The 25,052-nt window shown below is 36.2% G+C and overlaps 2 protein-coding genes across 2 annotated transcripts; both read right to left on the bottom strand.

Moving 5' to 3' along the window:
- Positions 1 to 8,680: 8,680 nt before the first annotated feature.
- Positions 8,681 to 15,093, bottom strand: DEFB114 (defensin beta 114). Its single transcript, XM_059699652.1, has 2 exons — positions 15,036 to 15,093; positions 8,681 to 8,826 (listed from the first exon to the last, which is right to left on the bottom strand). Exons 1-2 carry the CDS (start codon positions 15,091 to 15,093, stop codon positions 8,681 to 8,683), a joined length of 204 nt encoding a protein of 67 aa, XP_059555635.1.
- A 4,443-nt stretch (positions 15,094 to 19,536) lies between these two features.
- On the bottom strand, positions 19,537 to 20,535 carry DEFB113 (defensin beta 113). The gene is made up of 2 exons (XM_059702247.1): positions 20,478 to 20,535; positions 19,537 to 19,769 (listed from the first exon to the last, which is right to left on the bottom strand). The coding sequence occupies exons 1-2, from the start codon at positions 20,533 to 20,535 to the stop codon at positions 19,537 to 19,539; spliced, it is 291 nt and encodes a 96-aa protein (XP_059558230.1).
- Positions 20,536 to 25,052: the final 4,517 nt, after the last annotated feature.

Raw genomic sequence — 25,052 nt, 5'->3', positions numbered from 1 at the left:
GTAGCGAAGGTATGGTTAATTAGCATCTTTCTCTTTTATTTTATATATATATATATATATATATATATATATATATATATATATATATAACAAAATTATTTTTAAAATACAAAGTCCTAAAGAAAATTGAGATAGTAATGAAAAAGAAAGTCATGAGGGAAGAAATGCAAAAGTTTAATATACTTATCCAAAATATTTAATTCACTAGGAATTAGGAAAATATAAGTGAATATAACTTTGATTTTTTTCATAATTATTTTACATATTTTTTTGCTGTTGTTCTTTAAAGAGTAATACAGGGTACTCCCTCACCACCTTTGTACTTTTGAGTACCTTCCTAGAATTCTTCTGAGTCCCTTGGACAGTTTAAAGCTGGATAATTTTAAAGGTCCTGTTTTCTACATCATAGAATATTTCTTGCCAGAGGCCGGTCCATCCTTGCTGCTTGACACAGTCACTGCAGGGAAGAAACATCTGCACAGTATATGTTTCAAGGGACCTGTTCTTAATACGTTTGCTCCCCTTCTTAGCGCTATGTATTCTAGCCAGGGCCACTTTCCCTAGAAAGGACTTATGAAGAACTTGGACTAAGACTGTTGGCAATAAATTTGGGACTTGTTGGGCCCACATCCCCGGGGGTCTGCCCACCAAGGAAAGCACCAAAGCCTATACCCCTGGAGACCCACCGACACAGGGCAGTCCCAGGGAAGACAAGCAGCCAGCGGGGCTGGGAGGACATAACCTTTACTGGGTAAAATAACCTCCTTCAGTCACTTCCTTGTAGCTTATCAGTAGAGCAGTAGAATAGTGACTTTGGAATAGCCTTTATAATGGAACACAGAGATTAACCTAGACAAGATTAAAATCAACAGAATTAGATAGAGACAGGATTTTTGGCAAAGGTCAGATAAGAAACTATGGACATGAAACAAGGAACTGTAGAAGGTTAAGGGAGGACCCAAAACATACCATGATGTGACTTTAGAGGCATGCTTATAGGATAAAATGGTAAGAAACCAAATGTAACAGGAGAATAAAGAGAGAACCTGGGTATGCTGATCAACTGAACACTGTCTCCGTGACATTCCTTCATTGCCGACTCCATCCACACCTTTGGGAACCCCTGGACCTTCTGGGGCTGGACCCCAACAATTATATTTGATTCATTATGTTGTTTATGATGCTCTCTATTGCATTTTCATTTAAGTCATTGTATTTTTTCAGCTCCACAATTTGTCTGGTTCTTTTGATTATTCCTTCTCTATTAAACTGTTCACGTATTACTTTCTGATTTTGTTGAATCATCTTTCTGTGTTTTTTGTAGTCAACTGATTGTTTTTAAAACAGCAATTTGAAATTTTTTACCAGGTAAACTACTAATCTTTGTGTCTTTGGAGTCAGGTACTGAGAAATTATTGTATTCCTTTAGTAGTGTCATGTTTTCTTGACATTTTAAGTTCTCATTTTCATGACCTCACAATGAAACATAATGGCACTTATTTTCACCTCCTTCCATGCATCAATAATTTTTAAAAACCTCAATGAACCCAATAAATACAGTTCATTAACAGTTTGAAGCTATTTGAAGGAACTGTATAATGAATCTATGTAATTTTTTATCTCTCTTTTAAATATGCATCTGTTCATAATCATTATAATTTGTTAGCTTGGCCTGGTTCTTCTTGGTATATTCCTTCTTTTAAATGTGCCTTCTTATTACTTTAGAAAGATAAAGCTGTGATAAAAGAAAAGTACAGAAGAATGGTTCAAGATCTTTGATTCTTTTCCAAATTTTATCACAACCAGGCTGTACTGTTTCATAACTCTCTGTTCCTCAGTATCCTTAGTATAAAATAAGAAATTTGGAACTCAGCGATGCTTTAGAAGTTGTGTGGTAAAGAACTTAACAATGCTTTAAGAGAAGCCTTGCCTGTATTCTAGCTCTTCTAACCCTTTAAAATGTCATGCCTGAGAGCAGTGTCTAGTTTCACATGGCATCTTGAGTTACACAGGACAGCCTAAGAATGTGATTTCAGTTGAGGGCTTTGGGTTATGTAGTATAAACTCAAACATCAGATGGACTGAGGACAGATCAGCCAGGTGGAAAGCCACTAAGCCTATTTGATGAACCCCCAATAAAATCCCTGGTCACTAGAACTCAGGTAAACCTTCCTTGTTGACAATACTCCATACATATCGTCATGCATTGCTATTGAAGGAAAGTAACAACGTTCCTGACTGCATTGAGAAAAATAACTGGAATCTCCATACTGGAACCTTTCCTGGACTCTGTCTCATTTACCTCTTCGATTGGCTGATTTTAAGCTATATTTGTCACCCTAATAAATCATAATTATGAATATAACAGCTTTCAGTGTGTCCAGTGAATCCTCCTAGAGAATAATAAAAACTGTAGGTGGTCTTGGGGTGCCTGAACTTACAATTGGTGTCATAATTGAAGATGGTGTTGGGAACTGCCCCCTAATTTTGCATCAGGAATGGGACATTTTGTATTCTAGCTCCATCTTTAGTGCATAGCTTAAACTTTATTTCTTTAGAAAATTATATCCTCATTTTATGGAACTTATTTTCTTTCCATATTTTATCAGTTTTTATTATGCACTGATTTGTGGTCCTCTAAATTTCTTCTGTTCAAGCTCAAACTCTCAGTATGACTCTATTTGAACATTGGGCCTTTAAAGAGTTAAATAAATTTAAATGAGGTAAAAAAATGTGGAACCCTACCCCAACAGGACTTGTGTTATTATAAAAGAAAAAGGGACACCAGAGATGTGCATGCACAGAGAAAAGGCCTTGTGAGGATACAGCAAGGAGGCAACTCACCAGTATTCTGTATACTAAAGTACATACTAGGTACTTAACAATGTTTGAATGAATGGAGTGATAAACTAGCAAAAGATTAAATGATTAATTTTTAATTTCTATAGTTATTATAGCTGAATATCTACAGCTGTACTTCATTAGAGAACCCTTTCCAGATACTTATATCCCAATCCTATATAATAAAAGGGTAATATGTAAATTGACCCTAAGGACAGAACAACTGGGAACGACTGGTCACTATGATGCACACTGACCACCAGGGGGCAAAAACTCAATGCAGGAGCTTCACTCTGGTGGTCAGTGCGCTCCCACAGGGGACGCTCCACTCAGCCACAAGCCAGGCTAATGGCTACAAGTGCAGCAGCAGTGGCAAGAGCCTCTCCCACCTCCTTGGCAGTGCTAAGGATGTCCGACTGTCGATTCCCGGGGCTGTCAGAGGGATGTCTGACTGCCAGCTTAGGCCCAATCCCCCAGGGAGTGGGCCTAAGCTGGCAGGTGGACATCCCCTGAGGGGTCCTGGACTGCGAGAAAGCGCAGGCCGGGCTGAGGGACCCCCCTTCCTGAGGGCACAAATTTTCATGCACTGGGCCTCTAGTATCAGTATTTTTTTTTTTCTGCTGAGTCAAGAGATCCAACAATCAGTGACCAACTTCCAGATCTAATGAACAAGTCCTTTTTCAGTTTACACCATGTCTGTACTCCCACATGATGAGAGAAAAACACACTGACTATTTTCACAATAAATTTACTGCCAGTAATTAATTAGTGCTCTCTGGCAGTCATATTACATTTCCTGGTTCCTGTCACACTTCTCTTTTAGAAAATTACTTTATACTCTCTCCTTACCTCTGAAGCTACCAGAGCCTTCTCCCATTTTCTAAGTTTTAGCTCAAGACCTGGCTTTCTACATTGCTGAGAGATTTTGGCAATCATTAGAAAACTTTATCAACTTCCAAAATTACTGTTCCCCAGTTTTGCCAGTTCTATGGGACTTACCTCAGTTCTATGCTCTGGATGAATTCTCTGAAATCCCATGAGTCCAGCAAAGGATGACATCTTTGTTTTTTATTTGGATCCAAATTTTTGCCCAGTTAATGGTCTATTTTCTCTTCTCCACAAATCTTTTAATGTTTTAAATTTTCCAGTTATAAGTGTTGAAAAAAATTTTCTCGACATCATTTTGACCTCAAGCTACTACATCATTTCTTTTGTTCCATTTATTGCCAACCTCTCCAAAATAGTTTTCTATAGTTTTCATTAAATTTCCATCTTCTCAATTTCCCATGAACAGGGTTTTTGCCTCTTTCACGCCTCTGAAATTGTTCTAGTAATGGTCTTCTAACACTTTCAAATACTAATTTATTGGTCATTTTATTGTCTTTCTTTTAATTGGCTAATTATCAATAATAGATACATGCTTTTAAGTGGAGTTTCAGGATATCACATTACTTAGTTGTCTCCTAATTTTCTGGTTACTTCATATTAGTCTTTTATATTGATTTCTCATCCCATCAATCTTTGAATTTTTATACACCAAAAATATAGGATTTAATTTCGGAAATTTTATCTGTACTCATTCCCATGAAATCTCAGGTCAATCTCATGACTTTAAATGCCATCTAGACATTGGCAATTCTAAGCTTTTAATCACCATCCTGAAGCCTTTCGTTTAAACTTTAGACAAATATCCAACTGCCTATTTGACATTTCCTATTAAATATCTAACCTAACATGCCCAAAGTGAACTCCTGACATGCACACTCTTGCTAAACTTATACTTCCCACAGTTTCTCTACTCATTTAATGGCAACTCTATTTTTACAATTACCTGAACAAAAAAAACAACACACAACTAAGATCATCCTTGGCTTGCAAGGTTGCAAGTCACATTCTTACATTCTGTCCCCAGCAATTCCTTTGGCTCTACCTTCAAAATGAATCAAAAATTTAATTAATTTTCATCATACCCACTCTTACTACAATGGACGGGGAGTCATCTTGGGGTATCAGAATGATAGAAACTAAGAAAAAAATTGTAATGTTGTGTAGGATGTGCATATAAGGACCATCTTAAATATTTGGCAGGTATATAGATAAAGAATAAAATTCCCATTTGGAGGACTGAAATAATATAGGTACATAGCTTATTTTGTACTTATTTAATGACTAGGGGCCCGGTGCACGAAATTCATGCACTGGGTGTGTGTGTATGGCGGGGGGGGGAGTGTGTCCCTCAGCCCAGCCTGCCCCCTCTCACATACTGGGAGCCCTCAGGCGTTGACCCCCATCACCCTCCAATCGCAGGATTGGCCCCTTGCCCAGGCCTGATGCAGGGGACCCTCATTTCCCCCCATCACTGGTTCTGCCCCCAGCCCAGGCATGATGCCTCTGACCCAGGCATCAGGCCTGGGCAGGGGACCCCCAGACCCCTCCGATTGCTGGCTCTGCCCCTTACCCAGGCCTGATGCCTCAGCCAGAGGCGTAGACCCCCATCACCCTCCAATCGCAGGATCGGCCCCTTGCCTAGGCCTGATGCCTCCGCCAGAGGTGTCAGGCTTGGACAGGGGACCCCCATATTCCCCCGATCACTGGCTCTGGCCCCCGCCCAGGCCTGAGGCCTCTGGCCCAGGAATCATGCCTGGGCAGGAGACCCCCATCTCCCTCTGATCACTTGCTCCACCCCCCGCCCAAGCCTGACGCCTCTGACCCAGGCTTCAGGCCTGGGCAAGGGGACCATCATATCCCCCCAATCCCCGGCTCCGCCCCCCACCCAGGCCTGATGCCTCTGGCCCAGGCATCAGGCCTGGGCAGGGGACCCCCAGCCCCCTGCCCAGGCCTGATGCCTCAGCCAGAGGAGTTGACCCTCATCACCCTCCGATCACCAATCACTGGATCGGCCCCTGGACCAGGCCTGAGGCCTCCGGCAGAGGTGTCAGGCCTGGGCAGGGGACCCCCAGCTCACCGTGGTTGCAGGCTCCGCCCCTGCCCAGGCCTAACGCCTCTGGCCTAGGCGTCCGGCCCGGGCAGCGGGGACCTGCAGTGGCAGCGGGGGGCGCCGTGATCGCGCCGGCTCCGCCCCTGCCCCTGCAGGACGCCTCTGGCTGAGGCGTCCAGCCCAGGCAGCGGGGACCCGCAGCTACAGCGGCCCCACGATCGTGGGCTCCGCTTTAGGCCCAGGCAAGGGACCCCTAGCTCCTGGGACTGCCAGCTTCGACCGTGCCCAGCTCCCATCGCTGGCTCCACCCCTACTTCCTGCTATCACTGGCCAGGGCAGAAAAGGCACCTGATTCTTCGATCATGCCCTGCCCCCCAGCTCTTAGCTCCCCCCTGGGTTTCCGATCACTGTCAGTGGCAGGGGGCTTCTTCCTGCTTTCCCTTTCGCCTCCCTGCATTGTGCCTACATATGCAAATTAACTACCATCTTGTTGGCAGTTAACTGCCAATCTTAGTTGGCAGTTAACTGCCAATCTTAGTTGGCAGTTAATTTGCATATAGCCCTGATTAGCCAATGAAAAGGGTAGCGTCGTACACCAATTACCATTTTTCTCTTTTATTAGTGTAGATAATATATTTGTATTACTATTTTTAGATGACCAAACTGACAACTAGTGTAGTGACTTGTCCAGGAGTTAAGAAAATGCTAAGTCAATAGTAAATCCTCTTGTATTGATACCAGTAATGCCTTCTTCCAGAAATCTCAGAGTTTTACAGCTCAACATTAAAATGAATCCAAAACCATAAAATTTCAAATAAAAAATGTTGTCTACTTTAGACATAATATCTTGAATACATGTTTTATTAATTTCTCACATTTATTGATTAATATCTATTATGGTTATAGCCTATTATAGATTTAAGGAGAGCTAAAGGAAAATGATCTAATATTTCCTAAAAGCTTATAATTTACTTGAAAGCTAATTGTGGAAGGAGCATCTACAAATGTTACAACACAATGAAATATAATATATTGAGCAAGTACATGATGCAGCCCATACCTCGGTTAGAGCTTTAGGACTGTATTTTTTATATCATTCTTTGTCCGTCATTGACACCCTAAATTGGGATATTGAGAAATGCTCATTCTGGACATGGATCTGCCACTGACAGTAGGCATGGGCAAAAATTCAGTTTCCCTTTGCGATTTTCCTAGTCCTGGACACTTCCTCCCCCCCCCCTCCCCCCCCCCCCCCCCACACACACACTCCCAGGAGTTTTGTTGTTGTTGTTTATTTGTTTGTTTTGTTTTTCTAATAGAAGTCCTGTCTTGTCAGTTTCAGTTCAGAGGAATAGATTTCTCCAGCCCTGGCAGTCATTGCCTATTATTGCTTCACTTACCCACCATTAGACTGGAAAATTCCTCCCAGTTACAGCTGCTGGGATCAAATTGGCGTGCTATCCTTCCTGTGAATGTTGTTGGCACTCTGGAGATCTTCCATTCTCAGAACAATCAAAAGGTTGCTTTTCTTCATCGAACTTCTCCCACACAGATATAGATTCCACAAAGGCCTTTAAGCTCTTGATTTTTTTTTTCTCTTCCTATCTATATGATAATGTAAGTTCTCATATCTTGTCACCTAGTTTGTTGTAAATTTTTTTCATGAATTTTGAGTTCACCATTTAGTTGCTCTATTTTAAACTACTATGATGGCATCACCACTATCCAAAATCTCTTTCTTCACAGTTTTAATGTAAATTTTGAATTATTTTTGCCTTATGTGTTATTGCACTTAACTTTTTTAACTTGTTCCTTGCCCCTAGAGCTTTTTCTTTATTCTCTTCAGAAACACTTAAATTTAATCCTCCTAGTATCTGATTTGTGATTGTGTAGGTTTGGGTTATCCTCCTTGCCTCTAACTTGTACATTCTACATGAATTAAACATTTTTTTAAAGATACACATCATCTAAATTCCTGGTGGCTAAAAATGATGCCTGACCAGTTACAAACTGTTTAAGTTGGACATTCCCACTAGTTTCACCAGATTTCTAATTTAAAAAAAAAAAAAAAAAGCAATAATCTTGGACCAGTAGTTCAGATCGTTTAAAAGGACATGATAATTAACAAATATTTTTGGGAAGCTGGTAGACTATTAATAAAGGGCTGTTTCAGCCCTTGTTTTTAGCTGGAAAAATTTCAGTCTTCATGTTTCTTCCCTAACTTCAGCATTACAGAGCTATTTAGGTTGTCTATTGCTTATATTGAGGCTGAAATAACAGACCTTATGCATTTGCTATGCTATCCAGAACTAATTAAGAAAATTCTGAGCTAATATTTTGAGTCTAAATTCTTTAGCCAAAGTTCAGATTGTATTTAAACCCAGATTAATAATACTAGAATCAGATAGTGTTCAATTAACATGCCTTTTTGAATGAGCAGAAACTTGAGAGAAGAGAGGAAAGACCAATGGGTATCTCTATGCTCTGCTGTTACTTATGTATTCATAACATTACTTAGGTGTCCTGTCATTTAACATCACTAACAGGTTGATGACAGCTAGATAATTGATAAGCCTATGGTTGGTAATTTTTATGAATCAAATTTCTAATGAGATCATAGTTAAGTTGGGAAATGTTTAATTGTTTAAGTTTAGTTGAACCATAACATGTCAAAAGTGGTCCTAAATTGAAGCAAACATGTTATCCATAATATGCCTCTACCAAAACCTCTCGTGTAGACACAATAAAAAAGATGCTATCTCATTTCATTGAAGACATATATAGTGCCTACAAAGGAAGATATCAACATTGGTTTATGTGTTTATTTAATTATGTTTCTATCTCTCTCTGCATTGGTGAACACATGATTTCTTTGGTTAGAGGTACATCTTCCTTTCCAGATTAATCGTCTTCAAAATCCCTCTCAAAGCAGCAAATCTTACTTGGTGACAAACATATATCAATTTGCTTTTCTGTTTTAAAACAGCGTCTCCTACAGAAACCAAAAGATTTTGAACACTTCTCAGGATCCACCAAGGTACATGTAGCTATAGTAAAAGAAGAATAACCGAAATTACTGATCTCTTATTTCAAATATATTATTTCTGATTACCAAAAATACTATGTGTACATTGTAACAAATTTGGAAAATATCAAAAAATAAGAAGACATTAAAATATTACATATCCCCATAAAGTTGAAATTTGTTTTAATTAACACATAATTCAATTTTGTCATATATCACTCTTCTTAACAAAGATTAAAGATGTTTTAGAGCCGAAACCGGTTTGGCTCAGTGGATAGAGCGTCGGCCTGCGGACTGAAAGGTCCCAGGTTCGATTCCGGTCAAGGGCATGTACCTGGGTTGCGGGCACATCCCCAGTAGGAGATGTGCAGGAGGCAGCTGATCGATGTTTCTCTCTCATCGATGTTTCTGACTCTCTCTCTCTCTCCCTTCTTCTCTGTGAAAAATCAATAAAATATATTTAAAAAAAAAAGATGTTTTAGAGCTTCAAAATACACTCCCTTGAAATTAATTACAAGAGAATTTATTCAATCTTTCAACTGGGTCATACTGAAAGTTTTAACATTTTAGCATTGTGATAAACAAATTGGCATTGCATATTTTAATATTTACATGACACATATTGAGATAGCTGTAAAAGAGAGAGAGTTCAGAGTTTTTTACTTATATATTATCACTAACAATGTATGTAACTTTTGCCCCTAAATAATTGCAATTTTAATTTTTATGCCTTTGGTTTCTGTTTTGAACAGTTTTTTCTCATTTATTTCTCTATTTAATTGTTCACATAGTTTGCTTATTATGTTATTAGTATATGTTTTTATTGTTCATTAATTAATAGCTCTTGTATGTTTTTTATTTTTTAAAGATTTTCCTTTTTTGAGTAGTTTTAGGTTTACAAAAATATGAGAGGAAGATGCAGAGATTCCCTATATAGCCCCTATGTCCACACATACATAGCTTTCCCCATTATCAACATTATTCACCAACATCACACTTTTTGTTTTTTTTACCCAGGTACCAAGGATGAACCTACATTCACAGATTATAATTATCTAAAGTCCATAGTTTACATTCTATGGGTTCAGGCAAATTGATTATATATCTAATACAAAGTACTTGTGCTTCTCTAAAAATCTCTGGGCTCTACTTCTTCTCTTCCCCAAACAGTCTGGCAATCATTGACTTTTTAAAATTACCTTCATAGTTTTGCCTTCTCTAGAATGTCATGTAGTTGGAATCATACAGTACATAGCCTTTACAGATTGAATTTTTCTCACTTAGTTATATGCATTTAAGGTTTCCATGTGTCTTTCATGGCTTCTTAACTCCTTTCTTTTTGACAATGAATAATATTCCATTGTCTAGATGGAATATTATTTATCCATTCACCTACTAAAGGACATCTTAGATGCTTCTAAGTTTTGGAAACTATAAATAAAGCTTCTGTAAACACCCATTTGTAGGTTTTTGTCCAGACATAAGTTTTCAACCCTTTTGGGTAAATACCAAGAAGCACAATTGCTGGATCATATGGTAACAGTTACTTTTGTAAGAAGCTACCAAACTGCATTGGCTGTACCATTTTGCCATTCCACCAGCAGTGCATGAGAATTCCTGTTGCTCCATAGCCTCAACATTATTTGGTATTATCAGTATTCTGGATTTTGGCCATGCTAATATGTGTGAAATGATGCCTTACTGTGGTTTTAATTTGCATTTTCCTGATGACATATATGTGGATCATCCTTTTATATGCCTACTTACCATTTGTATAACTTGTTTGTGAGGTGACTTTCAAGAATTTTGGTCCATTTTTTTAAAAAGTGGGTTTTCCATTTTCTTATTGTTGAATTTTAAGAGTCTTTTATATATTTTGAATGATAGTCCTTTATCATGTGTCTATTGCAACTATTTCTCCCAGTTTATAATTGTCATTTCATCATCTTGTCACTGTCTTTTGCAGAGCAGAAGTTTTTAATTTTTATGAAGTCCAATTTATTAATTTTTTCTTTCATGACTTATGCCTTTGGTGTTGTACCTAGAAAGCCACTGCTATATCCAAGGACATCTAAGTTTCTCCTGTTATCATCCAGGAGTTTTAGAGTTTTACATTTTACATTTAGGGCTATAATTGATTTTGAGTCATTTTTTGGTGAAGAATACAATGTCTGTGCCTAGATTTTTTTTTTTTTTTTTGCATGTGGATGTCTACTTGTTTCAACTTCACTTGTTGAAGAGACTGCCTTTCCTACACTGTATTACCTTTGCTCTTTTGTCAAAGATCAGTTGAATATATTTATGAGGGTCTATTTCTGATTTCTCTAACCTGTTCCAGTGATCTATTTGTTTATTCTTTTATCAATACCACACTGTCTTGATTACTGTAGCTTTATAATAAGTTTAGAAGTCAGGTAATATCAGTACCCCAAATTTGTTCTTCTCTCTTTTTTTTTTCTTACCATTTTATTTTATTTTATTTTATTTTATTTTTCGTTATTCCTTACCAGAGGATATTTATTTTTAGAGATAGTGAAAGGGAGTGAGGAGAGAAGGAGAGAGAGAGAGAGAGAGAGAGAGAGAGAGAGAGAGAGAGAGAGAGAGAGAGAGAAACATTGATGTGAGAGAGACACATTAATTGGTTGCTTCCCACACGTACCCTGACTGGGCTGGGGATTGAACCTGCAACCTAGGTAGGTCGAGGTCACCTACCACCAAGATACTCTATTCACTGAACAACATGGGCTGACACTCTATCCCCTGAGCCACATGGCCAGGGCTGTTCTTCATTCATAATGAGTTTGCTATTCTGTGTCTTTTGCCTCTCCATATAAATTGTAGAGTAAGTTTGTCAATACCCACCAAAGAAATTACTATTGTTTTTAGAGGTTGCATTGAATTTATAGATAAAGATAAGAAAAATCAACCTCTTGAAAATATTGTTTTCCTATTCATGGACATAAAATTTCTCTCCATTTTCTTAATTTTTTTCATTGCATTCATTGTAATTATGCAAAAAGAACACGAACCCGGCAAAAAAATGTTGTATGAGTTTCATCCTTGAGTAGAAATAGAACCTGATAGTCTAGTTTAAAAAACAAATACTAATGAAAATAGTTTTCATTTGTTGCAAACCTATATGTCAAGTATTGTAAATATTGTGCATAAATCTCATTTAACTATTATAAAACTTTGAGTTAGATGTTGTTCAAATAAAAATATGAGGCTTTAATTGACCAAATAATTTGCCCAAGTTTGCAAAACTAATACATGCTTAATTCAGGATTTAATCTTACATTTTCCAAGTACAGAATCCACACTTTAAATATTTAATCTATGGTCTCTACAATGAAAAAGTTGGACAGTGAGACATGAAAAGTACTCAATAGGTATCTGAATATTAGCTCAAATTAGATGCTGCTTACGGTACATCTAGGTGTGTCTAGGAACCTTAATTATTTTGTGACTACAGAGTAATGTGAAAATTGAAAGTTGAGTGGCAATTTTTAAGATAGAATTCTATTAAAATGAATATGTTTACATAGATAAAGAATTATTAGTAATACCATTTTGATAACGTAATCTCTATATGTTTAATAAATGATGTTCCAAGCTGCAACCTGAATGTAAGAAATAATTTACTTTGGGAAAATTTAAATAACATAATTCTATTCCCTCTATTTGGAATTATTTGTCAATTTTCTTGACTTGGATATGTCTTAAAGTTGGATGATAACTGAGAATTAAATGTCACATTCAGTTTCCCATCTTTTATCCACCTCTTATTCTTATCTTAGAATTAAGCCTTTTTTTTCTATTCCTGACGCATCATCATGAATTTGTCAAAGGTTATACTTGTCTCTTATCCTTTGCCTGGGTAACTGGATCTCTAGTATTGAAGAAATTTTATATCAATTAGTACCATCATGTAAAGGTCATGAATGTTATAAATTGTTCTATAACAACTTGCTCTAGACCAAATAGGAGCATTCTATCCATTCCAGTAGGCATTATAACTTATATCTGTTTGAATGATCAAAAGGTAAAGGGAAGCTTGTGCTCATGTTTTAGTTTCTTATTTCATAAGTTTCTGCAATACTGAGGAAAAAGAGTTTGATGGTACAGACCTGAGACTCTGACGTGCAGCTCTCTTCCCACGTGACCTCGCTGCCTTTGACCAAATTATTTAGTCAGTCTTTTCTTTAATCTCAGTGCCTTTTATAGAAAGTATGATGAAGAAGAAAGAACAAATATGCTGGGATCTGAAAAGCTTGAATTCTTATTAAACATATCACACACAGTCATCTAGGTGTGACCTTGAAAAATTATCCCCTGGGATGTCATTTTTCTCTTCTAAAAAAAGAGGCGATAGCAGTCACTTGAGAATATTATCTAGAAGGTCCAATGAGATGTCTACATGAAAAGTTATAACATAGTGTTTGGCACATACTGGACACTAATATTTACTTCTTTTATTTTTTTCCTTCACTTTCCAAGTTCTAAATACAAGTGACTTATTCCCAATTTTAAAGCTTTTCATCAGAAAATTTAGGACATTTTCCCAAACCTCCACAATTGTCATAATTTCACCATTCCTACTACTTAAAGGACACTTATATAAACGTTTGAAATAAAGCAAATCCATTAATTTACTTGATTTTTTCAAGGAGCTTATAAGTATGCCCAAAGCATTACTGCCTTTTATTTCTGTTTTCTCAGTGTCTAGCATTTTGCTCAGGAGGTCAGTAGGCACTCTATGTTAGAGGGTTATTGATCGCTTGACACACTACCACATGGGCCCCAACACCTTCCCTAGTCAGATTTGAGTTCCTCACTTAATCAGGTCCCTTTCATTATTAATAATAGCAATGACTGTGATAACAATAATACTATCTAAGTCGATAGTCTCATTTGCAGTTTGTTGGGCTACTTTCCAATACATTGTTTTACTAAATCTTAACTGCAGTTTGAGGTGAGTGTAATTAACATGCACAGTATTTTATATTAGATGTTTTATTTTTAAAATTGTGGTTATTGTTGATTCTCCTTATACTCTGCATTCTCTCTCTCTCTCTCTCTCTCTCTCATTTGTTAAGGACATTGACAATTAACTTAAAATCTGAGTGGCAGGTTTCACAAGCTATTAAGTAGGCAGCTAGTAGTAGATCTTCTAAGTTTGAATTCAGCTCTTTTTCTAATACATAATGTATCTCTTGAATTTTCAACTCTAGGGCCAAATTAGGACACCTCCAGATGTACATTTACATCTCCATTGTTATGTTTGTATTGCCTTAGAGCAGTGGTTCTCAACCTTCCTAATGCCGCGACCCTTTAATACAGCACCTCATGTTGTGGTGACCCCCAACCATAAAATTATTTTCGTTGCTACTTCATAACTGTAATTTTGCTACTGTTATGAATCGTAATGTAAATATCTGATATGCAGGATGTATTTTCATTGTTACAAATTGAACATACTTAAAGCATAGTGATTAATCAGAAAAACAATAAGTAATTATATATGTGTTTTCTGATGGTCTCAGGAGACCCCTGTGAAAGGGTCATTCCACCCCCAAAGGGGTCGCGACCCAAAGGTTGAGAACTGCTGCCTAGAGGCTATAGCTATTGAGAATATCATATTATCATATAATCATCACCAAAGGCTTCATTACAATATATTTTTCTATAATTTATTTTTGATTGATTGACAAAACCATTGCTATATTACTATATGCATTAACTAATTCAACAAGGTTTTTTGAGGAATTATTTCTTTACTTTATTCCTGTTGTACCTTATTGTCCAACATATTCTGAGGCTATATCCTAAATCATCTTACACTCTACTACTGATATTCCAATACATATATACTGTTGTTCTCAGTCTATTCATCTTCCCTGTGACAAATTTATTATGAAGACTTTACTTCTGAATCTCAAAAATAAATTTAATAAATTATTATTTTCATAATAATTTGAATATCTAAAAAAATTAAGGTCTTTGAAAGGCAAAAGATCATCTCATTTTATCTGCATATTAATTTTCAAAATCAAGTAATTAAAGTACATTTATATAACACTATTCCAAATGAGAAAACCAAGATTCAACATAATCAAAAGATGTTTTTCATTGAAAAGATTGTGTTAAGAACCTGCATTTTTCCAATTCATAATCTAGTATTTCCAGCTAGAATCTGAATGCTACATATGAAAACACCAAAGCCCCTTTTACCTGGTAGAATGAAGCTCACAAAACACAGAAAATGGAGGAGGTAATAATAGATCTTCATTCTGAAGAAAGAAGCTCCTGAAAGATTTGGTAACAAAATCTAGATACCGGAGCTCTTTCCAAAAAGGTAAGAGACATTTACTATTTATAGTTTTGAATGAAAGAAAGTTTCTCTTTATCCGGAAATTGTTTTATTTTTTGTGCACTTGTCTCTGCTCCACTGACTAGGCCAGTGGGCAGAATTACCCAAATTGAAAACACTTGCAATTAACTTGCAATCTTTACGGAGAAATCTCTATGTAGAAACAGCTGTAAATATGACATCTTTCTCTCAATGGTGATCAATAAAACATCAACACAAAGGGTCTTGCATAAAATGGGTTTAAGAAAAATATTTACTTACCATTTTAGATGCAAAACAACTGAACATTACCATGTCAGTTAAACTTATAGCTACTTTTCAAAATATATTTTAGTTACTAATTTGGTGTGTAAATTTACCAGTATGTCCATTCATCTAAAAATCCTTACTTATGTAGTCAATTTCTCCAAATTACTCATTGACCAAAGTCTAGATATTAAGCCTTATTTTTTTTTCAGATGGAACTTGAATATTTATGGAGCTCTGCTTTTTAACCTAGAAAAGCCCAATTAATCTTCATTTATTTTAAATTTTATCATAGTAATATATGCACACAATAATTATTGGGGGGAAAATACTTGTAATGAATAGAAATAATTTCCCATCTCAATTTCCCTATTTTCAAGTTTCTGGTTACTATTAACATACGAATTAGAATTTAGCTTATATTTTGTTTTTGCTTGGCAACCACAGAGTATGTCTTTTGGTTTTCAATATTAAAAATGCAGATTTAGATCACTTACACTCTCTCCTGTGCTGTTCTTAAATATATGCAAGTTATACTAATTTTTGAAGATTTCTCTAAGTTATCATCAAACTTTTAAGTACTTCTCTATTTAAAATGAAGATATTATTCCCCTTGCCATTCACTCCAAAATTCCTCCCCCCTTTCCACTTCTCATTCACTTCTTGCTTCATACTTGCTTTCATCTTGCCTAGGATATTTGCACTCTCTGTATAACCAGAATTGAAACATTCATGCTTGATATTTAAAGATTGTAATACAATAAGCAGTATAAATTCTATTGCCTTTTAATGTCTCATATGACAACATTGTGCTAGTCAAAGACAAATAAATGTTCTTGGTTTCAAAGTCAAGTGTATTATTCTATTATTTTATTATTATTATTATTTTTTAATATTGTTTCCTTCTCTTTTTTTTCCTCAAATGTTTTCAAGTCTTTTAGTTTTAATTGTTTTATTTTTGATAATGATATTTTTGAAAAGTATTTTTTCCCTGTTGTTTTCTTATAATAATGGGCAACAATATAAATAATAGTCATTCCTTATTATTTAGCTTCTCTCAGTATCAGAGGCTATTCCCACTCCTATTTAATTCTAAGATTTTTCTGAACCTGCCTTCCTGCAAAGATCTACTGTTATCTAGATCTCGGGTATTTTTGTTTGTTTGTTTTTTCCTCCCCCCTGTCCCCCTCCCCCCTTCTTTTTCTTGTTCTCAGAAAAGATTTTTTAAAAGTGGCATTTCCTTCCTGGAAAACATTTTTATTGTGCCCACATATTTGATTGTTTGGATGTAAGTTCTAGGTGTAAAATCATTTGAAGTTATTACTCCACTAACTTCTAGCATCATGATGAGAAACTTAATGCTAGGCAAGCTCCTTTTAAAGAGTTTGATATGTTTCTCTTCAGACACTTTTAGGATATTCTCTTTATGTTTCATATCCTGAATATTAGGAGTCATACATTTTCTGGTCTGAATTTCTTTTTTATAAGTTATGCCTGGCATAGGTGAGCTTTGTATCTTCAAATCAGGAAAATTTTCTTTTTTTATACTTTTTCCCCCTTATTTGTTTATATATTTGCTTCCTCTCTTGGGATTTCTTTTAGACAAATGTGTTCTTGCACCTGCTCATGGTATCTTGGCCTGATTATGATTCTTAGGCTCAGAGTCCTTGAACATCCCATTTAGGCTCATGCCAAAACCTCCTTGAACATCCTGGTGTATGAATAACAAGGCCTCTGTGCTCTCATTTGGCATGGTTGCCACAGTCTTGCATCAACAACCTTGCTAAATTCAATTATTAGTTGTATTATCTTAATTTCTAAATATTTTGGATTCAGTATATAGTCAATCATGTTGCCTTCAAACGTTGTTTTTAAAACATTTTTAAAATTTTTAAATTATAGTTGACATTCAATATTAGTTTCAGCTGAACAGCATTGTGCTTAGAAATTTACATAACTTAGGAAGTGATCCCTATGATAAGTCTAGTACCCCCGATACAATAAATAGTTATTACAATATTATTGACTATATTCCTTATGCTGTATTTTACATATCCATGCCTACTTTGTAACTACCAATTTCTACTTCTTAATCCCTTCACCTTTTTCCCCCAGTCCTTCAACCCCCTCCCACCTGGCAATCATCAGTTTGTTCTCTATATCTATGAGTTTGTTTCTGTTTTGTTTGTTAATGTACTTTGTTTTTTAGATTTTTATATACAGTGAAGTCACATGCTATTTTGCTTTCTCCATCTGACTTATTTTACCGATATGACTTGGGAAATAGTCTCTCATTATATTGTACAGAAGTATTTATGTATAATGTGTATGCTTTTATTTTTAAACTATAGACCTGGTGCATGGATTCGTGCACATTGAAAGGAAAATAATTAGAAGAAATATTTTCGAGGCCGGGGAGGGACCACAGAAGGGAGGTTGGCTCCAGGGTGTGTCCAGCCAATCTCACCCAGTCCCAATCGCCTTGACCCCAGCAGCAAGCTAACCTACTGGTCAGAGTGTCTGCCCCCTGGTGGTCAGTGTGCATCATAATGACTGGTTGAGCGGTGGACCAAATGGTTGACTGATTGGTCGGACACTTAGCATATTAGCCTTTTATATATATATATATATATATATATATATATATATAGATATTTGAAAGAATTCAATAGTTTAGCAATCAATACCTGGTATTTTCTATGTGGGAAGATTTGTAAACATATGATATTTTAAAATAAAGATATAAAATTATTCAAGTTGTAAATTGTTTTCCTGAGTGAATCTTGGTAGTTTACATCATTTGTGGAGTTTGTTCCTTTTATAACAATTAACCAAAGTACTGATCAAGTATTGTTTATTATATTCTCTTCTTGTTCTTGCAGTATCTGTGGCATCTGTACTTTCTCTTATTCCATTCCTGATATTGGTCGCTTGTGCTTTCTCTGATTATTTTTTTTAGCCATCTGTTTGGAGATTTCTAAAAAACATTTTTTTTAACCTTTTAAAAGAACCAGCTTTTTTTGTTGATTGTTTTTTGTTTGTTCATTTTATATTTAATGAATTTTATTTTATTTTATTTTATTTTATTTTATTTTATTTTATTTTATTGTGTCTTTCAAATCTGCACCTTTTGTGATATTTTCTAAAAATGATTACATTGTTCAGTAATGTTTTTCAAGTAAGAAAACTAAATTGGGAATTATTCTTTCCTCTTACACCCCTCTCCCTGAAACCACTAAACTTTTTTTCATTTCCTCTAAATTGTAATTTGGTCCTAAGTTTTATATTATCCAGATCTATGCTATAGCTATAGGTAAAAAAACAACAACAAAACACTCATTGGATTTTTTAAATTCTGAATATCAAGCATTTACTGAAGGAAATCTTTATAATTCATTTCATAAGAAATTTTATATTAACATTAATTCAATATTATAACAGAATTAATGTGGAATGTGAAAAGCTGGAAACACAATGAGTTCATTGAAGACAGGTTCAAGAACAGAAGCATCAAATACTGAATTATAAGATGGAGTTAAATAAATTTCTTAAGGACCAGGAGAGAAGACCCTTAGATTGGTTGCCTATATTCAGAATTGATTATGATAAAAGTTCTGGATAGTAGAATTAGAAATGACTTTTCTTTTTATTTTTGGACATTTCTGTATTATTCTGAATTTTCTTACTTTTTTATCATAAAAAAATACCTTTAAAATGTTTTAACTACCTTTTTTTCTTATCACATTTTACTCCTTGTTGAGCTTTGTTTAATTAATTCTTTCTCACATTATCAATATTATCCTGTTATGTGATTAGGATGTATATGACTTTGTGTCCAAAACCCATGCACATTTTTACTAAAAATATGGAAAGGTGGCATAAACCATGATTGATGGTTGATAACCTAAACGATCATATGAAAATAATTAGCCTACTGTCAGGGCAAATAAACAAATATGAAGGGACATATTAAGGAGGAGGGTATTTGAAAAGTGCGTGGAGGAGAACTGCCAAATTATTTGCCATGCTATCATTGTGCAATCCAAGAGGTCAGAGGACACCCATGGGAAAATAGATTTAAAGAGAGTACAAAGTTCTTTATTAATAACAATATTGTTACAAAGTAGCGTTGTGTGGTGTAGTAGAATCAGAAGTATAAGCTGTAGTAGTGCTGGGTTCAGTGGCTGGCCTTATATATTCCCGTACAACACAGCAGGGCTCATTATTGCAGTAATTATATATGTATTCCCAGGTGTTGCATGAAGTCTTACAAGCACCACGAACAAGGTAACATTCTGTTTTTCTCTCTGTAATTTCTCTTGTTTTTTCTCTTGTTTTCTTCTGTGAAACTAAGAAAAAGTAGCCATGGTCACAAATCCAAGTTTGATCTACTTGAATGGATAGATGGACAGACAGATGATAAATAGATAAGTAAATAAAGTTGTTTAAAGTATAGGTTAAAAAATTTAATTTCTGAAATTATGCCCATGCAACTGTATTAAAATTTGTGATTTTATCCCCAGTAAATTGGTATAAATTCTTATTATCTAACAATTTTTCTTTTGCCACTAGCAATTTATTTTTGTAAATAGAATAGCCTTAAATATCTAATCAGTGCATACTTCCTCAAGAGAAAAAAGGATGTGGAAAAAATAGTCTGCATGTTTTATGCTCTAAAGAGCCATCTACCTTCAACATCCTTCTCCCCAGTACAAATTGCGGGGCTAGATAGTTATAGAAAGCTACAATCAGTATCAGTTCATTATATTGTGTTTAAAAAGAGAAGGCAGTGGGAAAGACACAGGAATCATAGTCTCATCAAAGAACACAGCAAACAGGTTTAATTATATATCTTGGGAGGACCGCCCCCCCCCCCCCCGATTATATTATCAGCTATCAGTTTCACTCTTTCCTACTCCCATGCAAAATACAGTGAACTTTATTATAAACGTATATGCAGTTTCCTAACAATCATTTATTTGTTTTATTTTTTTAGAGCAAAGCAGTTATAACAAAAATTTTGCCCTTCCCTCTTTTTCTATGTTAATAATCATTACCTGATGGACCACAAGACACAGTGAAGACAAAGGTCAGGAAAATACCAAGTATCTTCATTGCTGATAAAGTTACTACAGTGAAGTTGAGGCAGAGCTCAAAATATCTGAGAGGTGTGCTATTCTTTGGTAAAAGAAAGATGAACTCTTGTTTTTATAGCCTCCTCGGGGTAATTACTATTCTGATTAATGTCACCTTTCAAGAATGAGCACGAACTCAGGTAACTATTGTGAAATAGCAACAGGCAGTTTACAAGATTTGCTTCTGTTCTGACCTCAATGAGCCAAACGTGAACTCATTTTCAATTTGCAAGCAGAGTGGGGTGAAAGCCTTTCTAAATTCTTTAACTAAAAGCGCACAATCAGCATCGTTAACATTTTTGACATGTTTTTTCAAGCATATATTATGGGCCAGGCAGTGTCCTAAGCACTTTACATATGTTAACTAGTTTAATCCTCATGACAATTTCTATAACATAGGAATTTTTTTAAATTTTTCAGTTGAGGTAATTGTGGCATAGAGGAATTATATAATTGCCTTAAATCCTCTATGTAGTGATTGGTAGAGCTGGGATGGACTCTAATGCAATGTGATGCCAGAGTCCATATGCTAAACCTCCTTCTTCACTCACAACTGAGTAATGGGTGTTCATCAGGCGATGTTATTCTCTCTACACATGGCCTGAGCCAGACATTGTTACTGAAATTTAATTTTTTCTACAGATAAAGCCTATTTCTAGACCATAGTTCTAGTACTGCTATATTAAAAATTATCATGGTTATGCTATAAGAATAATCAGTATAATTCCTTACATACCATGAAATGAATCAGTCATAGAATTACCTCATTCTTAGGGGAAAGCAGTGTGCTAAAACCTGAAAGAACACTGCATTTAGATGCAGAAAACGAAACTTGAGATATGGTTCTTCTGTTTAGTAGCTATATATTTGGGATAGATATTTACTAGCTGAGTCTCAAGATTCAGTTTATGGTAAGGAATAAGTAGACATTTGTGAAAAATAATTGATATGTGATTGACATATAGACATAAACAGTTAGGCTGAGTGTGAAAAATCCAAAAAGATGTATCTTTACAAGTTAATAATTTATGTTCTAACTCCCTCTGTCATTGGGGACAAACAAATTATAAGGATATTCTATAGTCTGAGTTTTAAAAGCAGTAATCTATCTTTTTGTTACTTCTCTGCTTCGTTCCTTACCAAAAGTTGTCTATATATTTATAGCCAAACCATGGAAAATCTGCTGGACATTTAATAAGACCTATTTACATTTGCAGAGCTAAACAGCAAGTATGAAAAATAAAATAGAAAAGTAAAAGGCTGGGCACTATTATGGTCATGTCATGGATCAGAAGGTGATGTAGGACAAAATTATCCATTTTTGCTTCATTTAATTGTGTCCATTTCAACTTTAAAATAAGCCACTCCTGCCCAGCCAATGTGGCTCAGTTGGTTGAGCATTGTTCCATGCACCAAGAGGTTACTGGTTCAATTCCCAGTCACAGCACATACCCAAGTTGCAGGCTGGATCCCACTAGGGCAGCGGTTCTCAACCTGTGGGTCGCGACCCCTTTGGCGGTAGAATGACCCTTTCACAGGGGTCGCCTAAGACCATCCTGCATATCAGATATTTACATTACAATTCATAACAGTAGCAACATTACAGTTATGAAGTAGCAAAGAAAATAATTTTATGGTTGAGTCACAACATGAAGAACTATATTTAAAGGGCCAGAAGGTTGAGAACCACTGCACTAGGGAGTATACGGGGAACAGCTGGTGATGTTTCTCTTTCATCAATGTTTCTATCTCTCTCTCCCTCTTTTTTCCTTTCTCTCTAAAAAATCAATTAAAATACATTTAAAGTGTTAAAAGAAATTAAAATAAGCCACTCCTATCAAGTTGGAATATCATCTAAACTCATTAATTACAAGGCTTTTCCTTCTTAGCTTAAATGTGAAATTGGGACTAGTGATATCAGATTCTAAGGAGAGAGAAGGCCAAAAGAAAATATCAAATGTAATGCTGTTCTCTTACAAGAATTTTCAATAAAAACTTGATTCTTTCAGCCACTTTTCTGCATAAAATCTTGGTTTGTTGCTCTGGCACTGGGTCTTAGCTTTCACATTCCAGAAAGAAGAGCCTAAAACAATATTATGATCTGTTTGCCTTGCAAAAACCAGGATGCATTTCCATTCTTAGCTCTTTTCTACCACACACTGGGCATTATTTCATGCCCACCCCTCAAAAAAATTGTATATTTCAATTACTAATGATTGCAAAGCTTTAAATGTAAAGATTAAGGCTCCATTATGAGCCTACCTGGTGTGGCTCAGTGGTTGAGCATCGACCTATGAACCAGAACCAGGAGCTCAAGGTTCGGTTCTTGGTCAGGGCACATGCCAGGGTTGCAGGCTTGATCCCCAGGAGGGGGGCATGCAGGAGGCAGCCAATCAATGTTTTTCTCTCATTGTTGATGTCTCTATTTCTCTCTCCCTCTCCTTCTCTCTGATATCAATGAAAATATATTTTAAAAAATTAAAGAAATATTTTTAAAGAATCCATTACCTACCTATGACAGATTAATTGGTACTTTTGGATATTTTGAAATTGATAAGAATCATAAAAAAATTTTAATGAAGATATAGTTACTGAGAAAACAAAAATTGCATAGATGTCAATGGCTGAATCTTCAAAAATTTTTACTTCTTTCAGTTATGAAAAGCTCTCATGCAAACTCCAATAGTTACTGATGGTTCATATATATATTTATACTAGTAGCCCTGTGCACGAATCCATGCACCAGTAGGTCGTTGCTGCCCGCCTGTAGTTCCCTCGCCCCCCTTCCTTTCCCCTGCCTCATAGCTTGCTGCCCTGCCCCCTCCTGTAGCTCTCCGCAGTCCACTGTACCTCACTGGCTCACCCTCCTGCTGATCCGTGATCTGGTCATGACATGCTTGGTCGTTATGCCTCAGAGAGCAATGGCTAATTAGCATATTCCTTTCTTATTATATAGGATTTTTAGAAACCATGAGTCTGAGAGGCTCAGCCTCTCCCTTATGCCTAATCTGTTGCACCTTAAAAACACCTATTTAATACTTATTATGTGAAAGGCTCTTATGTAACTTACACATTTAAACTGCATGAACACCCTAGGAGGTAAGTATAATGTTGAGCCCCATTTCACTTAGAAGGAAACTGACAGATAGAAATTGAAGTAATTTTCCTGAAGTCAACTAGCTAGCTGCTAAGTGGTAAAACTGGAATTGAATGTGGTCTATTGTCAGAGCCCACATTCTTAACCACTATTATTGCTAAATACCCAAATCACCTGGAATGGCTGTCTTGAACAAAATTGTGTGTAAGGAACAAAGACTAGGCCCGTGAGCTGACGCAGTGGTAGAGAGAGGTCAGGGTGTGGCAGGGGCTCCACCTCTTTGGGCTTTATATGTCATGGTGAAGTGGTGGATTTTATTATATATTCGGTGGAAGCTATTTAAGAGTTTATGAATTCCCTCTGGCTCCTGGTAGGACTGTTTGGAAGCGAGTAGGAGGTTCAGAGTCCTGGAGGAAAGTAATTTCAGAGACTACTACAGTGGCCTCTGAGGGGAGAGACAGTAACTTAGCTCAGGTGTCTCTCTGAGCTGCCTATCGATTGTTCTCCTTGTTGTTTACTCTCCCCGTGATTTTGCTAGTTCTTACACTGAACCAGCCTAAACTCCTACGTCTCAGGTCTGACCCCAAATGAGGAGAGCCTGTTCCTGATGTTATGACTCATTGATATGTGTGTCCTCTCCTCCCTGCTTCCTGTCAGCCTTGGGTTGGACTCTCTGTGCTTTCTTAAGGAACAATCAGATAATATGCCTACTGTGCCATATGGGAGTTTACAGCAGAGTGTTTCTTTTAACTCATGAGACATGCGCACTTTAGGAGACATTCTACATCTCCCAATAATGTTGCCATCTAATGCCCCAAAAATTAAAGCAGGAACTCCCACAGAGGAAATTTCAGGTTAGTTGAGAGATGAATATAAATGTTTGAGAAAGGAAAGGAGGAGAAGAAAAGAGGAAGAGGGAGGGAGGGAAAAGAACCACTTTGATTAGTAGATGGATGCAGCTCTGATGTGTTGCTAAAACATTGTTTCTTGAACTCTGATGGGCATGTGAATCACCTGGGGGCCACTGTGAGGACCGGGGCCCTGGAGTACATCACATTTACTGCATCAGTGTTGTCCAATTGGTCCTCTCACCATGTCATCATATGAAGAGGAGTATCTCCAAGAACGTGGTGCTAACAATAGATTACTAGTATAGGTGCAGCGTTGCAATAACAGTTATTCTTTCACCGATTACCAATGTATGCTTTTGTTGTGGCGAAAGTTGGGATAAAGGGCTGGAATTTAAACATGGGTTTTGGTTACACAATTGTGAGGAAAATGAAATTCTTCAGTTATTCTCTCCTAGTCTCTGAGGTGAGTAGCAATTCAGAAGGGGAGAAAAAATCAATTAGGAAAAGATACAAATCTCTTCAATGTTTTTTCCCCTATAATATGCAAAG

Source organism: Myotis daubentonii, chromosome 6, assembly GCF_963259705.1.
Source record: "Myotis daubentonii chromosome 6, mMyoDau2.1, whole genome shotgun sequence".
NCBI classification, from domain to species: domain Eukaryota; kingdom Metazoa; phylum Chordata; class Mammalia; order Chiroptera; family Vespertilionidae; genus Myotis; species Myotis daubentonii.
The sequence above is the reverse complement of the archived record's forward strand: the minus strand, read 5'-3'. Positions and strand labels throughout refer to the sequence as shown.

Coding starts and splice junctions, on each gene's coding strand:
- DEFB114 (XM_059699652.1), bottom strand. CDS start 15,093: ATGAAGATCTATTATTACCTCCTCCATTTTCTGTGTTTTGTGAGCTTC. Junction 8,827..15,035: donor TGTGAGCTTCATTCTACCAG/GTAAAAGGGGCT, acceptor CTTTTACTATAG/CTACATGTACCTTGGTGGAT.
- DEFB113 (XM_059702247.1), bottom strand. CDS start 20,535: ATGAAGATACTTGGTATTTTCCTGACCTTTGTCTTCACTGTGTCTTGT. Junction 19,770..20,477: donor TGTGTCTTGTGGTCCATCAG/GTAATGATTATT, acceptor ACTTTTTCTTAG/TTTCACAGAAGAAAACAAGA.